Source organism: Terrapene carolina, unplaced genomic scaffold (genome assembly GCF_002925995.2).
Source record: "Terrapene carolina triunguis isolate 2854851 unplaced genomic scaffold, T_m_triunguis-2.0 Scaffold627, whole genome shotgun sequence".
NCBI classification, from domain to species: domain Eukaryota; kingdom Metazoa; phylum Chordata; order Testudines; family Emydidae; genus Terrapene; species Terrapene triunguis.
The window spans coordinates 420,046-440,634 of NW_020664978.1; the positions used below are offsets into that span (position 1 = coordinate 420,046).

General features: G+C 45.4%; 1 protein-coding gene across 3 annotated transcripts in view; it reads left to right on the plus strand.

The window, feature by feature from the left end:
- Positions 1 to 20,589, plus strand: part of SETD5 (SET domain containing 5) — a 149,869-nt gene that overhangs the window by 79,441 nt on the left and 49,839 nt on the right. For all 3 annotated transcript variants that reach the window (XM_026659304.2, XM_026659305.2, XM_026659306.2), the window contains exons 9-15: positions 9,988 to 10,136; positions 12,251 to 12,368; positions 12,860 to 12,969; positions 13,258 to 13,507; positions 13,731 to 13,814; positions 19,270 to 19,533; positions 20,175 to 20,495. In XM_026659304.2, the coding sequence (XP_026515089.1) occupies positions 9,988 to 10,136; positions 12,251 to 12,368; positions 12,860 to 12,969; positions 13,258 to 13,507; positions 13,731 to 13,814; positions 19,270 to 19,533; positions 20,175 to 20,495 (1,296 nt within the window). The remainder of the gene's footprint in view (positions 1 to 9,987; positions 10,137 to 12,250; positions 12,369 to 12,859; positions 12,970 to 13,257; positions 13,508 to 13,730; positions 13,815 to 19,269; positions 19,534 to 20,174; positions 20,496 to 20,589) is intronic.

A 20,589-nucleotide genomic window follows, 5' to 3' on the forward strand; every position in this document is an offset into this window, starting at 1 on the left:
CTGCGGGTCGCCATGCCCTGGCTGTTGGGCTGCTGTTCCCAGCTGTCACTGCGAGTCGCCATGCCTAAATATCCAGGTTATTGCTCGAAGCTTCTCCTTCAGGCTGCCACACCTCTCCTCCACCTTCTGTCCCCCAGCAGATAGCTGTGGAGTGATGAGCGTGGCAGCTGCCCAAATGTGGAAGAACTGATAGGCTGTAAGGAGCCTCCACCATTTGCTTCTTCTCTTTTTTCCGGTCCTGCCAACACCAATGGGGCACCCACCAGCTGTGGCGACTGGAAGCAGGAGGGAACAGGGTGCGTTGGGCACCTTCCCAGCACCGGATCCCCCAGCACCACCTAGGGGAAAAGACGCACTTGATCCCAGCATCCCGATCTCTGGCACACCACTGGTCCCCAGAGCCCCGGCACCCCATGGAAGCAGAAGTGGGTACTACTCCACTGTGGTTGCTGAGAGAAGAATCCTCTTCAGCGTCTGAAGGGGAACGTCATGTACCGCCAAAAGCCCACTATCGGTACCCAGTCTATGCTCCACTGAGCTTCAGCACCAGTCCTCCAGCAGGCATCTGGCCAGCGGGTCACTGGCCTATGCAGTGGCACTATTGGAACCTCGAGGTTTCCCCTGATGCTGAGTCCTTCCTCCCACCAATCCCACTCTGTGGTCTCCGGAAGATGGGCTACCGCTCCTTCCCACTTGGCACCGAACCCCGACTCTGCTACTGACTCCAGTACTGACATTCAGGAGATGCCTCCAGTGGACATAGTCAAAGCAGAGGAAGAAGGAGGAGCCCTTCCTCCGGGGCAAGCCTTCTCCTTGTCATACCCAGCCAAGGCTGTCGCGGGTCCCAGTAGCCTGCTTCCACAGGATGATTTCTGGGCTCATCAGGACCTTCTGAAGCGGGTCGCTTCAAACCTGGGCTTGGAGATCGAGGAGCTCAGAGACATCACACAGTCTTATTGATATCCTGGCTGCAGCAGCTCCATCCAGGGTGGCCCTCCCATCAATGAGACCGTGATGGGACCAATCCAGGCCCTGTGGCAAACTCCTCCTCCTTTGGCCCCCACTTCAAAGAGGGCAGAAAAGAATTCTGTGCTGGCAGGCGAGTTTGAACACCTGTACTCGCTTTGCTGGGGAGATATGATTTTAATCTGTGGGATTCCCTGAATAAATTCAAAGACTCCCTGCCCCAAAAGTCAAGACAGGAGTTTGAGAGGGTTAGAACGTGGCCAGGACCTCTCTCCAGGCGGCTCTGCATGCTGCCGACTTGGCAGTCCAGACAGTAGCCTCTGTGGTCACCATGAGGTGCTGTTCCTGGCTCCAGTCCTCTGGGTTTCCCAATGAGGTCCAACAGTCCATCCAGGGCCTCCCCTTTGAAGGCTCCTCTCTTTTTTCGGAGCAGATGGACACAAGACTTCATGGACTGAAGGGCTCTACGATCCTTAGGCCTGTACACGCCGTCTGCTTCCAGAAAGCACTTCAGGCCCTAGCAGCCTGCTTGGTTCTCGGCACCTCCAGCACCTCCAAGACAGCAGCCTTACAAAAGAAAGGGAAGGAGTTATAAATGGCGCCAACATTTCTGCCCACGTCAGCCTCTCAGTCGGGTCTCAGAGATACTCTGGTTGGCCCAAGCAGGCCTTTTGAAGGTGTGCCCAATGGCGCTATACCAGTCACAGTGTCAAATCTGCCTCCCCTTTTATTTTGGGACCGTCTGTCGCTCTTCAGCCTGGCATGGTCATTCACAACATTGGACAGTGACAGCTGGTTATACGCTGAAGTTCCTGCCCTCCTCTTTCCCACCAATACCTCTTCAGGGACCTTCTCACGATCAACTCCTCCTCTGGGAGGTGTGTCATAAACAGACAGTTAAGGGTTAAGAAGTTCACCTAGCCTAGCTGACACCTGACCAGAGGAACCAATGGGGGGACAAGATGTTTCAAGAGGAAGGAGGGAAGTTCTTCCTTTGTTCTATTCATTAAGTTCTGTGCCGGAGTGAAAAGACCCAGGAATCAAACAGGGTAGTGAGTATTAGAGAAGGAATGTATTAGCTTATGTTTATTTCCTTTTGTGACTTGTTCTTTTTGCATAGAGGGATAATCAAATTGGGTTTTCTTTTGTGTAACTAAGGGTTTTGCCCAGGGGAACATCCTCTGTGTTTTGAATCTGTTGTCTGTGAGAGTAGCTTACATGCTAAAATCTCACAGAGGTATTCCTTTCACCCCTTTTCTTTAATTAAAAGTCTTCTTTTTAAGAACCTGATTGATTTTTCCTTGTTTTAAGATCCAAGGGGCCAAGGAAATTGGTGGAGAAGTCTCTCAAGGCTACCCAGGGAAGAGTTATAGTACCTGGGAGGGAGATATTTTGGGGGGGAAGACAGAGTTCCCAAATGACTCATAAACGGTTGTTTAAACGATTTGGTGGTGGCAGCATACTGATCTAAGCTGGTAATTAAGCTTAGGGGTTCTCATGCAGGTCCCCACATCTGTACCCTAAAGTTCAGAGTGGGGGTGAAACCTATGAGAAGGTGTAATCCCCCCCTACGTATGGGGGTCATGGAGGACGTTCCTCAAGACTTGAGAGGGAAGAGGTTCTACTCCTAGTATTTCCTAATGCCAAAGGGGACCTCCAACCCATCTTGGACCTGTGTTGCCTCAACAGATATCTCAGGAAATTGAGGTTCCACATGGTCTTTCTGGCCTCCTCCATTCCTTGCCTGGATCCAGGGGACTGTACACCGCCCTCGACTTAGAGGACTCATACTTTCACATTTCTATCTTCCATGACCAGAGAAGATTTTTCAGGTTTATAGTGTGTCAGCGCCACTACTAATTCACCGCCCTTTCCTTTGGCCTATCGGCAGCCCTGCACATTTTCACAAAGTGTATGTTGGTTGTTGCAGCCTTCCTCAGGTGGCGAGGCATACAAGTCTACCTGTACCTCAACGACTGGCTGATCAAAAGTTGGTCGCAGGCTCAAGTACAGAATAGCATCAGCACGGTCCAAGCCACCTTCTGAGCACTGGGCCTGCTGATAAACGAGCAGAAGTCAACTCTTGTTCCAGTTCAGAGAATGGAATTTATTCGGGCTGTGCTCAACTCGACCCAAGCCAGGGCATTCCTGCTGGAGGCCTGTTTCCAGACCATGACGGACCTGATACCCAATATAATGGCCCACCCTATCACAACAGCTCGGGTGTGCCTCAAGCTTCTGGGTCACATGGTGGCTTGTACTTACATGGTTCAATACACAAGGCTGTGCCTCAGGCCCCTCCAGGTGTGGCTAGTGTCACTTTACTCCCTGAGAAGACACCACTTGGACTCAGTGGTTATGGTCCCTCCCCTGGTTCTCGCCTCCCTGGGCTGGTGGAAAGATCCAAGATCGGTAATAATGGGGGTGCCTTTTGTTACCCCACAACCATCAGTATCCTTAGTTTCGGATGTGTCAAATGTAGCGTGGGGAGCCCACCTCAACAATTTCAGGACTTGGATCCTCTGGTCCCAGGAAGGAACTCTCCCTGCACATAAACATCAGGGAGCTCAGAGCAGTGTACTTAGCATGCCAGATGTTCCTTCCCCAGATCTCAGGCAAGGTGGTACAAGTCCTGACAGACAATACAGCACCAGGTTCTATATCAATAAGCAAGGACAAGCTCGATCCCCAACCCTGTGTCAGGAGACCATCCATCTATGGGACTTCTGTGCGAGACGCTCCATTCATCTCTAGGCTTCACATCTCTCGGGGGCCTGGAATGTATTGGCGGATCACCTCAGCAGATCCTCTTCTCACCACGAGTGTCCCCTTCATCTGGAGATCACCAGATTCATCTTCCAAAATAATAAATAAAAATAATAATAATAAAAAAAATGGAGATATACCTATCTCCTAGAACTGGAAGGGACCCCGAAAGGTCATTGAGTCCAGCCTCCTGCCCTCACTAGCAGGACTATGTACTGATTTTTGCTACAGATCCCTAAGTGGCCCCCTCAAGGATTGAACTCACAACCCTGGGTTTAGCAGGCCAATGCTCAAACCACTGAGCTATCTCTCCCCCCCCCCAAAGTGGGGGCCTCCCCAGGTGGATCTGTTCGCCATCAGGCAGAACAGAAAATGCCATTGTTTTTGTTCGCTTCACGGCACAGCCAGGCTCCCTCTCCAGTGCCTTTCTGCTCTTGTGGACAGACCACCTACTGTACACCCCATCCGCTGTGCACACAGTTCTTCTAAAAATTAAGCAGGACAAGGCATGAGTTATCCTCATAGCACCAGCATGGCCATGCCAGCATTGGTTCAGCATGCTCCTGGACCTCTCGGTGGCAGCTCCGCTCTCACTCCCACTCCATCCGCACCCGATTTCTCAAGACCACAGCTGGTTTCCTCACCCGAATCTCACCTCCTTGCACCTAACTGCATGGATGCAACATGGCTGAACCCTGAAGAGCAGGTCTGCTCAGAAGAGGATCGGCAGGTCTTGCTAGGTAGTAGAAAGCCTTCCGCCAGGACTACTTACTTGGCCAAGTGGAAATGTTTCACTTGTTGGGCTTTTGAACGTGATCTCTATCCATCTCAATCTTTCCTTCAGTCTATCTTGGACTATTTGCTCCACCTAAAACAGCAGGGCCTGGCCCTCTTGTCTATTAAGGTACATTTGGCAGCCATCTCAGCCTTCCACCCCCTCCACCCCCACCCTCCCCAGTGAACAGCAGATCAGTGTTCTCCCACGAAATAACGGTCCGGTTTCTCAAGAAGTTGGAAAAACTGTATCCTCAGGTTCACAAACCTGGTATATTTTTGATATTAAAATACTCTCTGGGAGCTCTTTTCATAAGGCCCCATCAGAATTAATATATTTTCAAAAATGAAAACATTTAACATTGGTTTTTGAGTTGAAATGCTTATTCTCCCACCCCCCAGGGAATTTAAATTTGTTACTGTCGAAACTCATCCTCTTTCTCCTCCCTCCCCCCCCTTCGAGTCATTAGCATAGTGATCCCTGCTACTTCTCTCTTGGAAGGTCGCCTTCCTTGTGGTGATCACCTCGGCCAGAAGGGTCTCTGAGATCAAGGCCCTTGCATCAGAACCACCTTACATTGTGTTCAAGGACAAGGTCCAACTGAGTCCCCATCTGGCCTTCCTGCCAAAGGTGGTGTCACAATTCCATAACAACTAGGTCATATTCCTACCTGTCTTCTTCCCAAAACCTCTCAAGAACTCTGAGGAACGATGGCTTCATTCATTGGACGTTAGGCAGGCCTTCACTTCTTATATTGAGAGAACTAAACCCTTCTGCAAATCCATGCAACTCTTTGTGGCTATAGCAGAAAGGATGAGAGGGCTAACCATGTCAACCCAAAGGATCTTGTCCTGGATAACCACCTGTATTTGGGCTTGTTATGAGCAAGTGAACGTCTTGTCTCTGGCCATAGTAACCGCTCATTCCACAAGAGCCTGAGCTTCATCAGCGGTGATCCTCATGCAGGTCCCAAACGAGGGCATCTCCAGAGCCACAACCCGGTCTTCAGTGCATATCTTCGCATCCCACTATGCCATCACCCAACAGGCCCGAGACGATGCCAGTTTGGAAGAGCAGTGTTGCAGTCAGCACGTCCATTAACTCTGAGCCCACCTCCTGGGGTTCTGCTTGTGAGTCACCTAGTATGGAATGGACTTGAAGAAAAAATGGTTACTAACCTTCTGTAACTGTTATTCTTTGAGATATGTTGCTCATGTCCATTCCATGACCTACCGGTAAGGAGGAACTGACAGGATGAGGGGCCGGCAGCACCCCTTATACTGGCACATATGCGTGCAGCTCCAGAGGGCGCTACAGCCAGCCCAACAAATACCACTGAGGGGAAATTCTCCAGCAACGGTGCACACGGCGCGCACACACCTAGCCTGGAATGGACATGAGCAACACATCTCAAAGAACAGTTATAGAAGGTTAGTAACTGTTTTTCCCTAAAGGAGGCTTGTCTTCTGTAGCCTGATTTAGGGTGTACTAATAATATTAATTTGGATAACATGGGCATTTAATTTATTTATTTTATTGTATTTTATTTAATAATAATAAATTATTAATATTAATAGTATGGGTTTTCGGCTCGCCAATCTGTTTGATCAGAAGATAAAAGTTCTTGTCCCGAATCAGGCTCCACAGAATTTACAAAGGACCCTCAGGGGTATGACAGGAAGCTCACACTGAGACAGATATAGCCGTAAAGACTTTTTATTAAAATAATTGAAATAGTAAGCAAATGGTAAAATAATCAGAGTTACAAAGTTATAATTGCATTACTGCTATTCTAAAGATACATATGATAATATACTATTATATGCTACAAAGCTTTGGTTAATACACTCACACCCTTCCTTGATAACCTGGTGGTAAGAGACACAGGACCAGCCTTGCAGTTCAGGTTTCTCAAGTCTTGAGTAAGGGATGCAGTGCTTAGAGGAAATTAATGCTACGAGCTATCAAAACTAAATTAGGGTTTACTTGACTAACTTAAACTTAAAATCAAAACCTAATAAACTAAGAATAAAACTTAGGGAAACCAAGCTTAGCCTAGTTCCCTTGAAACTTAAAGTTTAAGAAGAACAAGTACAGCCTAGTAATAGTAGCAGTCATCGTAGATAGAGAGAGTGGAGGAAGTGTCACCTCTTTTATAGGGCACAAGTGCCATAAATCCTTCCTCCTATGCCCAAATTTCATTCCTCACCCACAAAATGTTAGGATACGCTTACTCCATAGGCTAGTATGTATGTGCATATTGATGACCTGTACATACGCACATAAGTTTCATTATGGTGTACCTGTTAAGTCTGTGGGTACAAATTGAAAAAAAAAACCCTGTGCCATTCTTCATTGTCTATTGGCCTAGATAAAAGGTCCTTGACATATGCGTGGGTACTTATCTATTTATGTAACAAGCTATAAGTCAACTTTACGTTTCTGGGTAAAAGGTCTTAATATAGATATGCTAACTTTGCCTTAGCTTAACATACAGGATATGGCCTGTAGGTCTCTTGCATTACAGCCAAACTTACTTTAATATAAATCTATAAACCTATTACAATAAACCAAATACTTAAACTATAAGAAAAGATATATATTTGCAAGCAAGCAGGTTAATCCGATAGGCTACACTTCAAAGCATTGCACTCCCTCTTAACCATGTTCTGGTCATTCCTGTGTTTTGTAGATGGGTGGCAGCCTCTTTCCTTTCCCAACTTTGATCTTTACCACTTGATCTTCCATGTGCTCCCAGAGTCTCTCTCTCTCAGGATCATGGTAGCAATAATGTTGGCTTTAGGGAAGAAGAAAGTCACTTATCTGTTCTTAGACAATATTTCTAATAAGAGTCTGTACAGAAAAAGTGGAGGAAGCACAGAGATATGGTTTCTAGAGAATCTTGGATCAAGGACAGATTCATGGTGCCAGGAAAGTCTATCATAGGCCTGGACTGAGGGTGGATACTATCCAGAACAAGGTCTCAGATCAGAAAAAACATTGACATAAGATGAAGATGGCTATAATGGAAAACAAGAAGTATCACAAACAAAAATCCAGTTCTTACAGGACCCTGTTTGGAATTTTGATCTCATACACAGGCATGCTTCAATGATCCAGGGTTTGTGAGATATCTCTCCAGTAATTCCTGGTATCCCCTCTGCATCTCACCCTCTTCTATGCATTGGCAGAGATCTAGTTCCAGTTGCATACTCTTCACTCTCACAACTGGTGAATGCAGAATATCAATTTTTTTTAAGTGATTTTCCAAATTCAGTTCAGGGAATGAATACCAGAAAGAGAATACAGCATCCACCAGCTGGAACACAATGATTCTTTCTTTGTGTGGAAAATGAAGCTGTTTTGGTCCAATAATCAGTGTGTCTGATAGAATTTTCATAATAACAAAGAACACAGAGAGAAATTCTCCTGTCCTCGGCAGAGCACAGTTTCCTATCTGTATGTGCACTGTCCATTAAAGGATTAGCAGAGTGGCTCCTGCACCCGGAAATATCTTGTTCATCTTTTTTTGTATCTGGAAACAATAAAGTACCCTGCGGGGTCTCAATGTAATAGGACCTGGAATGTGAGGAAGTGAATGACACTTCAAAAGCTGGGTAAGTTCCCTCCAGTATGTCTTCCCACTTTTTCCACTGCTCCCTGGATAGGAAGGAGAGAGCAGCAGTGATACTGTTTATCTTTCCATCTGGAGACGGTTGGGGCTCTCGGGCCTGATTAACCTAGCATTGGCACTTTGGATGTCTCTCTCATAGAGGAAGTCTGCTATTGAAAGCAGTTCTCTATCCGGAACCAGACTGGTTTAAAATAAATACTTGGATGAAGTGATTGCTTTCATGGACTGCAAGAGAGAACTTGTTCTACTGGCTGGTGCAAAGTCCATTATTTTAACTCCATGTTAAACTAATGAAGCATAGACTTGAAATCCTCCAGAGGGTTTTATTATGGGTGTACAAGAGTGTCCAAGCAAAACGTACAAGTCTCTGTAGTAGAGTGTTCTCAGCATGTTCAAAAAGGAAGTTTTGTACAAATCTCAACATTAAACCTTTGGGCATCAGTCTTATTCCAATCCTGCAAAGTCATAGAGCCACGACCTGGAAATCTCATTCTGCTCCTGACAGCCCAGATTGAACCACTGCAGGAAGTGTTGTTACACTTCATATCCATCAGAGTAGCCGCCTGGTAGTTGCTGTCTCCAATCAGAAGTGTGGGGTTTTTGTTTTGTTTTTTAAGTTTGGAGCTTTCTCCTTTGGGACCCAGTGTCGTACACTGAACTCAAACAGGCAGTCCTCCTGTGCTTCTTATAAGCATAACATTTTAATGCATAACAAAAAGGGTGGCTGGTAGGATATGATCAAATCATACACCAATACATTTAATACATGCTACATTATTATTCTTCATCCTTCATTCTAAATTATATAAAATACAAACATAAAATCATACTACTACACTCACAACTGTCATAGCATTCGTTTCCTAAGTGAATTCAAGAAATATTCTTCCTTCAGTTAAGCAGTCCAGCCCTTAGGAGCACTGACAGTCTCAGGGCGGAGTAGTCACATCTTGAGTATTGAGATTTGCTACACAGATATCGGACCATCAATACATAAGTTCACCAAGTTTGTATATTGGTCATCCAGTCTGAGCCAATGCCTTTTTTTTGGAGGGTGGGGGACGCAGAAGTCTTTGTGAATTGGTGTCCGGGGGGAGATGGAGGAGTTATTTATGTATAATTTACCTTGTTTTGAGTGTCCACATTTAAAGGATGATCCTGCTTCCCACTCTGGAGACACACTGCTTTGACAATCCCACTGTAACAGCTCTGTGGACCTTAGCATGAAGAAGAATAGGAAAGTTTATCCATGCTTACTTGAAAATTTGCTTTCTTCAAATATTAAGGTCCTCAGATCCTGGAGACAAATTGGTCATCCAGAATAGAGAAGGAAATTGACATGCAAGGATTTGGGGTGGTTGTCATTAGGAAGAATTTACCGTGCTCAGCCGTGAGAGAAATTGTGCTTTTTCCTCAATTTGTAATTTAGGAAAGTAGTTTTGAATTATCCTGGCTGTGGAAATTATCTCAACTAGAGGGAAGGAACTTAAGGAGGTGGGGCATTCTCCTACTGCCAATGATTGACAGGTCTGGTTCTGCCCCAAAGCTGCAATCAGGCTGAAGTACCAATTCTAATGGATCTGTTGACCTTATTACTCAAAGAAAGGACATTTTTGGGTAAGCACAGATACATTTTCCTATTCCCATGAATAAACATTATTTCCAAATCATTGTCCATTGCCCAAATGTCTGTCTTGGAGTGAGTGGTTAATGAGCTGGTCAGAATTCCCAGGTCCTGTTACTAGAAGCCAGTTTGTTCATATGTAAATCATAGGATAAAATCTACAGGGCTGTTGCCTGAGGTTCTGTTTTGAGTTCTCATATTTTGTTCTGGTTTCCATTGCAGTTGCAGCTGGGAAGAGTGACTCGGGTTCAGAAGCACCGGAAGATCTTGAGGGCAGCAAGAGACTTGGCATTAGATACCCTTATAATTGAATATCGAGGAAAGGTTATGTTACGGCAGCAATTTGAGGTCAATGGGCATTTCTTCAAAAAGTAAGACTGCTATTCAATGACCAGTGTGAGAGCACAGGGGGCATGGAGTGATTGAGGACCGCTGGGGGGGAACCACACACTGCCAGAAACCCTGTCACAAGGGGTCTTGCAGTTGTGCCATGCATAGAAAAGTAAAAAAGATACAAAACAGCCCAGATCAAGTTGAAGGAGATTCCCACAACTGAGCCATTCTTTTTAGGTGACAGATCTGAGGAGCTATCCCAGATTGAGGTATCATTAGAGGAGGTTTTGAAACAAACTGTTAAATTAAACAGTAATAAGTCAGGACCAGATTGTATTCACCGAAGAGTTCTGAAGGAACTCAAATGTGAAATTGTAGAACTGCTAACTGTGGTATGTAATGTATTGCTTAAATCAGCTTCTGTACCAGATAACTGGTGAATAGCAAATGTGACGCCGATTTTTAATAAAGGCTCCAGATGCCATCCTGGCAGTTTACAGGCCAGTAAGACTAACTTCAGTACCAGGCAAACTGGTTGAAACTACAGTAAAAGAACAGAATTATCAGGCACATAGATGAACATGATTTGTTGGGGAAGAGTCAACCCAGATTTTGTAAAGGGAAATCATTCCTCACCAATCTACTAGAATTCTTTGAGGTGTCAACAAATGTGGACACGAGTGATCCAGTGGATATAGTGCACTTGAACTTTCAGAAAGCCTTTGACAAAGTCCCTCACCAAAAGCTCTTAAGCAAAGTAAGGAGTCGTGGGATGAGGGTCCCCTCATAAATCGGTAACTGGTTAAAAGATAGGAAACAAAGGGTAGGAATAAATGGAGAGAGGTAAGTACCGGTGTCCCCCAACGATCTGTACTGGCACCAGTGGTGGTCAACATATTCATAAATTATCTGGAAAAAAGAGGTAAGCAGTGAGGTGGCAAAGTTTGAAGATGATACAAAATTACTCAAGATAGTTAAATCCAAGGCACACTGGGAAGAGTTACACAGGGATCTCAAAACCAGATGATTGGGTAACAAAATTGCAGATGAAATTCAATGTTGATAAATTCAAAGTAATGCACATTGGAAAACATAATCCCAGCTATACATACAAAATGATGGGCTCTGAATTAGCTGTTACCACTAGAGAGAGACCTTGGGATCATGGTGGATAGTTCTCTGAAAACATCTACTCAATGTGCAGCAGCAGTTAAAAAAGCTAACAACGTTAGGAACCTTTAGGAAAGGGATAGGTAATAGCACAGAAAATATTATGCCACCATATAAATCCATGATACGCCCACACCTTGAATACTTGTGCAGTTCTGGTTGCCCCATCTCAAAAAAGATATATTAGAATTGGGAAAGTACAGCTGGGGAGGCAAGAAATGATTAGGGGTATGGAACACCTTCCATATGAGGAGAGTAAAAAGACGGACTGTTCATCTTATAAAAGAGATGACTGAGGGGGGATATGATCGAGGTCTATAAAATCGGGACTGGTGTGGAGAAAATGAATAAGGAAATGTCATTTACCCCTTCACATAGCACACAAACTAGTGATCACCCGAGGCAATTAATATGCAACAAGTTTAAAACCAATATAAGAAAGTACTTCTTCACACAGTGCACAGTCATCTTGTGGCACTCATTGCCAGGGGGTGTTGTGAATGCCAAAAGTATAAAAAAGAATTTGATAAGTTCATGGAGGATAGATCCATCAATGCCTATTAGCCAAGATGATCAGGAACCAAAGTCCATGGTCTGAGTGTCCCATAACCATTGTCTGCCAGAAGCTGGAACTGGATAACAGGGGATGGATCACTCGATAAATTGCCCTGTTCTGCTCACTCCCTCTGGGGCACCTGGCACTGGCCTCTGCCGGCAGACAGGACACTGGGCTAGATGGGCCATTGGTCTGACTCAGTATGGCTGTTCTTATGTTCTTATGTGTTTTTCCATTTATGGAATAAAAATCTCTTCTTTTTCTGGGGTAGATCTGTTGTATTATGAGTTAGGAGCTGCATGAACTGCCTGAGTGAAAGAAGCAAAGGAAGAGCTGCTTCCCATACTCCTGTTGAGTAAGGAGTGGCTGTTCTGTTTGTGGTGGGAATTGAGTCTGGGGGATTACACGGGTTTGTTACTTCCCCAGGCCATACCCCTTTGTGCTGTTCTACTCGAAGTTCAACGGTGTTGAGATGTGTGTGGATGCGCGCACCTTTGGCAACGACGCCAGGTTCATCAGGCGTTCCTGCGCACCGAACGCAGAGGTAAACTTCCTGCTCCCCCTTGGGTGCAAACACAGGCCAGCAGGGCACCCGGTTCAGTAGAGCCCCTTTCACGAGCATTCAAGCCCTTAATAGAATGCAGTGGCCACAAGTAATGTCAGTAAAGAAAAGGGAGAGAACTTGATAACCCAGCAGCGGGTTGTACAGATTTTTCCCATTTGGCTGCCTGTAGGCTGAAGATGGGGGACAGGGAGGGAAGAGATTGGGGAGCACAGGGCCTTTCTCCTGAAGGCCTAAGAGAGCTAGAGAAGGGGAGACTTGTAGGTTTCCTCTGGTCAGGGCATGGGAGTGGTCCAGGATAGGACAAAGTAAAGGATGGGGAAGGGCAGCAAAGCAGGCTTTTTTCTAGGGCAAATTGAGAGGGTAATTTTAGCATACCATGCAGGAACTCCCTTCCTGGTAGCAGACTGCCCCCTTTGGAATGAGGAACATCTCTCTTGGGATGTCAGTTTCTGTCTGCTTTGTTTGTGAAGGTCCGTCATGTGATTGCTGATGGAATGATCCACTTGTGTATCTATGCGCTCGCCTCCATTGCCAAGGACACAGAGGTCACCATCGCCTTTGACTATGAGTACAGCATCTGGTGAGTCCCTCATCTCACCAGCCTGTGCTGGTCTCCTGGCACAGACCTCCTCCTCCTCCTCCAGCCCCTTCCTCTTTTCTTACATTTTGCTCCATTATCTGCTGAATTGTATTTTCATATATTTATTCTGCCCAGTTCTACTGGTCTCTTCTGTGATAGAGGCTGGAAGGTAGCAGGCTCTCCTTGCTTTGGCACCTGGCTAGATCTGTAGTAGCAGATGCATTGAATGTCTCTGTAGGAGGGCTGAGAAATGAGGAGTGACACAGATATGTTTGTGTTTTGGACCAGCAACTATAAAGTGGACTGTGCATGTCACAAGGGGAACAGGAATTGCCCTGTACAGAAACGGAACCCAAATGCTGCAGAACACCTACCTCCACCTGTTCTAGGCACACTGATGATGGGGGCAGAAACAAGGCGTCGGAAAGCCCGTAGGAAGGAACTAGAATTGGAACAGCAGGGCATTGCATCAGATGAGAACAGCAACCAGCAAGTGGAGGAGGTTCCAGAGGGGCCTGGTGCAGCCAGCGACAATGAGGTAAAATTTGACACTTTATAATGCCAGGTGTTTGGTCATTCACTGTGGAGGAATTTGGTCCTACAGGGCGCTGGTATCTCTAGAACCAGAACTGCAACAGCTCTTTCTTAAGCCTCACTCTAGTGAGATACCAAAACTAATCCTGGTAATTTTCCAACTGCTCTATATTTTCATTTTGCAATGGTGACTGTTCTGAGTCCTGGCTTCTCTCTGCTCTCTTCAGGCTGCAGATAAAGAAGAGAAGCAAGAGGAGGGGGAGAGAGAGGAGGCTGTGGATGAGCAGGGAGGCCTGGCTCACAGCAGACGGGTGAGTACCTCTTCTACTCTGATCCGTAGTTTCGTTTTTGTGGCAGGTGTATAGGATGGAGCAGTCACGCAGGGCAGATTGGTTGTTTCTGTTGTTTAGTGACATGATTTCAAATATTCAGAAATCACTGACTTTTGTCAGGAAGGGTGAACCAGGCAGATTTCACATCCGAGGGTGTCTGTACACAGCTGGTTAGGCTCCAACAAGTTAGAGATGGAGAAAATCTAGCAACCACCATTTGCTTTGGGGGACTGTCCCACAGCCTACAACATCCAATTGGTAAGAATGTTTTTCCTTTCTTGGTTTCATTTAGTTAGTCCTAGCTCCTTTCTTGGTCACTAAATAATTTCTCCTTACTCCCTGGTGTCCACACACTTCAAAGTAAATATTGTTAGGTTACTATCATGTCCCTATGCCTCCTTCCTCCTCCTCCCTCCCTCCCTCCCTCCTTTGTAACCTAGCCAAGCTTATATATACTTAGCTGTTTTAATCTTTCATCACACCCATACATCAATCCCTACAGGTCCCTGATCATTTTGCTTTTTTTTGAATTCCCTCCAACTTTTCTGCAAGGTTACTAGCTAATGCCCTAAGAGGCATGTCTTCCCCACATCTTTTATTAGTGATCCTTGTTTTGCACATACATGGTTGTAAAAGTCCTTCTTAGTCTGCTTAGATTTTTGGCAACATACAGTCTGTTTGCTTTTTTACTGTAACAAAATGGAGGAACTAGAACTACTGGTGCAGGAAGTGAAAACAGATACTATAGGGATAACAAGAAACGTGGTGAAATAGTAGTCATGACTGGAGTATAGGGGTTGAAGGGTAATGTGCTGTTCAGGAGAGACAGTAATAAAGGTAAAGGTGGTGGAGTAGCTCTGTATATTAATGATGAGGTAGATTGTAAAGAAATTAGAAGTGATGGAAAGGATAAAATGGAGTCTGTTTGGGTCAAAATCACTTTGGGGAAGAAAGATACCAGAGGTTCCCCTTGGATAGTGCTTGGGGTCTGTTACAGACCCCCAGGATCCAATTTGAGACGTCTTTAAAGTTTTTAATGAAATAAATACTACTGGGAATTGTGTGATTATGGGAGACTTTAACTTCCCAGCTAGAGATTGAAGGATAAGTGCTACTAATAAATAGATTTTCCTGGATGTGATGGCTGATAGATTTCATCACCAAATAGTCGCCGAACCTAAAAGAGATTATGCCATTTTAGATTGGTGTGGTGAGTAGTGAGGACCTCATAGAAGGTTGTAGGGGACAACCTTAGTTCGAGTGTTCATGAGCTAATTCAGTTTGAACTAAATGGAAGGATAAACAAAAATAGATCTGCAAGTGGCATCCCCCTATTTTCATAAGGGCAAACTTCACAAAAATTAAGGGAATTAATTAGGGAAATGGACTCAACTGAAGAACTCCAGGATTTGAATGTGGGGGAGACTTGGGATTACTTTGTCAATGTTGCAGAAACTATCTGAAGCCTGTATCCCAAGCAATGGGAAAAAATTCGTAGGGAAGGGTTGCAGACCAGTCTGGATGAACAAGCATCTCAACAGGTGATTAAGAGAAAGCAGAAAGCCTACAAGGAAGGAAAGACCAGATGGATCAGCAAGGAAAGCTACCTCTTGGAAGTCAGAAAATGTAGGCAAAAAGTGAGAGTTACCAAAAGCCAGCCAGAACTGGACCTTGCAAAGGAGATTAAAACCAATAGTGAAAGGAATATAGCCATATAAATAAAAAGAAAACAAGTAAAGCAGAAGGGGGACCGCTAAGCACTGAGGATGGGGTGGAGTTTAAAGATGATCTAGGCATGGCCCAACACTTGAACAAATAGTTTGTCTCAGTTTTTAATAAGGGTAATGAGGATCTTGGGAATAGTGGCAGCATGGCTAATGAAAATGAGGATATGGAAGTAGAAATTACCACATCTGAGGAGGAAGTCAAACTCAAACAGCTTAATGGGACTAAATCGGGGGTCCCAGATAATCTCCATCCAAGAACATTAAAGGAACTTGCGCATGAAATTGCAAGCCCAATAGCAAGGATTTTTAATGAATTTGTAAACTTGGGGGTCGTACCCTATGACAGGAGAATGGTTAATATAGTACCTATTAAGAAAGGAAAAAAGTGATCCAGGAAACTACAGGCCTGTTAGTTTGACCTCAATTGTATGCAAGGTCTTGGAACAAATTTTGAAGGAAACAGTAGTTAAGGACATAAAGGTGAATGGTAATTGGGATAAATACATGGTTTTACAAAAGATAGATCATGCCAGTCCAACCTGATCTCCTTCTTTGAGAAGATAACTGATCTTTTAGACAAAGGAAATGCAGTAGATTTAATTTACCTCCATTCAATAAGGCATTTGGTACAGTTTCACATGGGGAATTATTAAATTGGAGAAGATGGGAATTAATATGAGAATTGAAAGATGAATAAGGAACTGGTTAAAGGGGAGACTACAACGGGTCATACTGAAAGGTGAACTGTCAGGCTGGAGGGAGGTTACTAGTGGAGTTCCTCAGAGATCGGTCTTGGGACCTATCTTACTTAGCATTTTTATAAATAATCTTGGCACAAAGTGGGAGTGTGCTAATAAAATTTGAGGATGACACAAAGTTGGGAGATATTGCCAATACAGAGGAGGACCATAGAAGATCTGGATGACCTTGAAAAGTGGAGTAATAAAAAAGGGATTAAATTTAATAGTGCAGAGTGCAAGGTCATGCATTTAGGGACTAATAACAAGAATTTGTTGCTATAAACTGGGGACTTATCAGTTGAAAGCGACAGAAGAGGAGAAAGACCTGGGTATATTGGTTGATCACAGAATGACTATGAGCTGTCAATGTGATGTGGCTGCAAAAAAAGGCTAATGCAGTCCTTGGGTGCATCAGGCGAGGTATTTCTAGTAGAGACAGGGAAGTGTTAGTGCCATTATTAAAGGCACTGGTGAGACCTCACCTGGAATACTATGTGAAATTCTGGTTTCCCATGTTTAAGAAAGATTAATTCAAACTGGAAAAGGTTCAGAAAAGAGCTACTAGGATGATCCAAGGAATAGAAAACCTACCTTATGAGAGGAGATTCAAAGAGCTTGACTTCTTTGGCCTAACCAAAAAAGGCTGAGGGGAAATACGATTGCTCTCTATAAATACATCAGAGGGATAAATGCCAGGGATGGAGGGGAGTTATTTAAGTTAAGCGCCAATGTGGACACCAGAACAAATGGATAGAAACTGGCCATCAACAAGTTTAGGCTTGAAATTAGATGAAGGTTTCTAACCATCAGAGGACTGATGTTCTGGAACAGTCTTCCAAGGGGAGCAGTGGGGGCAAAAAATCTAACTGGCTTCAAGACTGAGCTTGATAAGTTTATGGAGGGGGTGGTGTGATGGGACTGCCTACAATGGCATGTAGCCGATCTACAACTCCTAGCAGCAAATATATCCAGTGGCTGGTGATGGGACACGAGATGGGGAGTGCCCTGAGTTACTACAGAGTGTCTGGCTGCTGGGTCTTGCCCACATGCTCAGGGTCCAACTGATTGCGATTTTGGGGTTCGGGAAGGAATTTTCTCCCAGGTCAGACTGGCAGAGACCCTGGGGGAGTTTCACCTTCCTCTGCAGCATGGGGCACGGGTAACTTGTAGGTTTAAACTAGTGTCTCTGTAACTTGAAGTCTTTAAATCATGGTTTGAGGACTTCAGTAACTCAGACAGAGGTTAGGGCTCTGTCACAGGAGTGGATGGTTGAGTTTGTGTGGCCTGTAATGCGCAGGAGATCAAACTAGATGATCGTGATGGTTCCTTCTGGCCTTAAAGTCTATGATTGGGGATTCTCTCCTGACAAGCAGTGACTCTGAAAAAGATTTGGGTGTCATGGTGGATAGTCAGCTGAACATGAACTCCCAGTAAGAAGCTGTGGCCAAAAGAGCTAATGTGATCCTGGGAAGCATAACCAGTGGATTCTTGATTAGGAGTCGAGAGGTTATTTTACCTCTGTATTAGGCACTGGTGCGACTGCTGCTGGAATCCTGGATGTATAAATTGGAGAGAGTTCAGAGGAGAGCCATGAGAATGATTGATAAGCTCGAAAGCTTGTCTCTGTCATCTACAGAAGTTGGTCCAATAAAAGGTATTACCTCACCCAACTTGTCTCTCTGAAGGATTAGAAAACATGCTTTATGGTGATAGACTCAGGGAGCTTAATCTATTTAGCTAAACAAAGAGAAGGATAAAGAGTGACTTAATTAGTCTGTAAGGACCAACATAGGGAACAAATATATGATGATTTTTTTTTCACTCTAGGAGAGACAGGTGTAACATGATCCAATGGCTGGACATTGAAGTTAGACAAAGTCAAATTTCCAAGAAAGTGTAAATTTTTAATCGTGAGAATACTTATCCATTGGAATAATTTACCAAGGGTTCTGATGGATTCTCCATCAGTGATTTTTTAAAATCAAAATTGGATGTTTTTCTAAAAGATCTGCTGTAGGAATTATTTTGGGGAAGTTCTCTGGCCTGCGTTATGCAGGAGGTCAGACTAGATCAGTGGTGGGCAACCTGCGGGCCGCATGCGGCCCATCAAGGTAATCTGATTGAGAGCCATGAGACATTTTGCTGACGTTGACCGTCCACAGGCACGGCCCCCCGCAGCTCCCAGTGGCCACGGTTCGCCGTTCCCGGCCAGTGGGAGTTGCAGGAAGCGGCAGGCCGCAGGGACGTGCTGGCCGCCGCTTCCTGCAGCTTCCATTGGCCAGGAACAGCGAACCACGGCCACTGGGAGCTGTGGACGGTCAACGTCAGCAAAATGTCTCACGGCCCACAATCAGATTACCCTGATGGGCCGCAGGTTGCCCACCACTGGATTAGATGATCACAATGGTCCTTCTGGCCTTAGTCTATGCATCAATTAACAGATGGGCTTTACAACATGCCCAGAAAATCAACAGATTCAGGGTATGTCGAACCAAGCAGGGTGGGAAGCAGTGAATACAAAAGTTGAAGGCCCTTCTTGAAGGATGCCCCATCAGCAACTCTCATAATGCTAAGGTTTCTGCACTCGCATGCCCCACTGATACCAACTGAGGCAATAGTAAAACGTCTGACTTCTGTTGTTCATGTTGGAGATACATGCTAGGTTGTTTGGGTTACTTAAAAGGTCTCCTCCTCTCCAAACAAGTCTGCCAGTGCTAATGCCAGGAGGCTGGTCCCTTCCTCGTTTAAGTTGAGACAGTCTGATTCAAGCAGTCTCCTTTCGTTATGAGGCATAACAGTTCTCTATGAATCCATAATCCCCCTCCCCTCTTCTGCACCATCACCTTTGTGGACCATATGCTATCCAGGGCCCCTCCCCCACACTGTACTCCTGATCTTTTTCCTACCTCTTCCTGTCCTTTTGCTTGCCTGGTATTGCTGACCCGGACATATTCTTGTGTATGCTAGTCCCGGGAGGAGAGGAAGGTAGAAGCCATCATGCACATGTTTGAAAACTTGGAGAAGAGAAAGAGAAGACGAGAGCAACCATCAGATCGGAGCAGCACAGATGCCGAATTCATCGTTAACCCTGAGGCTTCTGAGTTGGAGGAGGTGAAAACGGAGACTCCTGAAACTGAAGACAGCAGTTCAGCTTTAAGTGGGGCTGCTCCAAGCACTCCTAACAGCAGCAGCAATGTTGGGGTGAACACACGGAGGTCCTCACAGTCAGTAGTAAGTTGGAGGTAGGGCTGTTGCATAGCTTACACCAAGGCGAGTTCAACACAGCCCCTTTGGTGCCTTGCAAGGGTTAATATCTAATGGCCAAGGGTCTGGATCTTTTAGTGCACTGATGTGCTCTCCAGCTGCTGCTGACACTGGAGCCATGGAGAAAGGTATTCGCACCGTTTCAGTTAATAAGTCCATGCTGGATCTGAATTCCCATTGCCAAGTGTCCCATGGTGGTGGGGCTGTGGACAGATCACTGTCTGGGACTGAATCAGTGCTATCAGTGCTTAGGAGTGGCAACAGTTCCTTTCAGGCAGGGGGTGAGTCTCATGCTGCAGCTTTCTGATATGTGTCTTGTTGAAGCTGAGACCGCTCCTGAGTGTGCCAGTCGGTCCCTTTTCCAGATTCCAGAGTGGAGATGCAAAAGGGAGAAAAAGCAATAAACTGAGGCACAAACGTGTCCAGCCCTTCAAAAGCCATTCCCAGCCCTACCCTCTCAGAGCCCAGCGTTAATGGGGTCCAGTCTGACAAAGCTAGCTAAACAGTGCCAGAAAATAACTGTTATTCCTAATTCCTATGTGCAGAATAAAGGAGAAGAGGGGAGAACCTTAGAAATTCACAGACTGATGATGTGGTTTGCATTGTAGGATGCAATTCCAGAAAAGACGATCACTAAGCCAGCTCCAGCCAAACCCTCCAGGCCCCGACCCAAAAGCCGTTTTTCTCGATATCGGACCAGTTCAGCACAAAGATTGAGACGGCAGAAGCAGGCCATTTCCCAGCAGACCGAGCTCTCCCAGGCTGTCCCAGAGGAGGGAAGCAGCATCAGCTCAGTAACTGCTGCAGATGTCAGCAGCATAGAGGGTCCAGGAGAAAGTAGGCAATTGGTGGGGTCTGACCCAACCGTGATGCTGGCTGCAGGATCCCAGTCTAACCGAGCCACAGTAAAGTACCCCAAAACTAAAAAGGTAAGTGGTGTGAGAGTCTTCATCAAACGTGGGAGGGGGTGGGCTCTGCCAGGCCCCTAGAGAAAAGGTTGGGTCGTGCAAAAAGAGTCTCTGG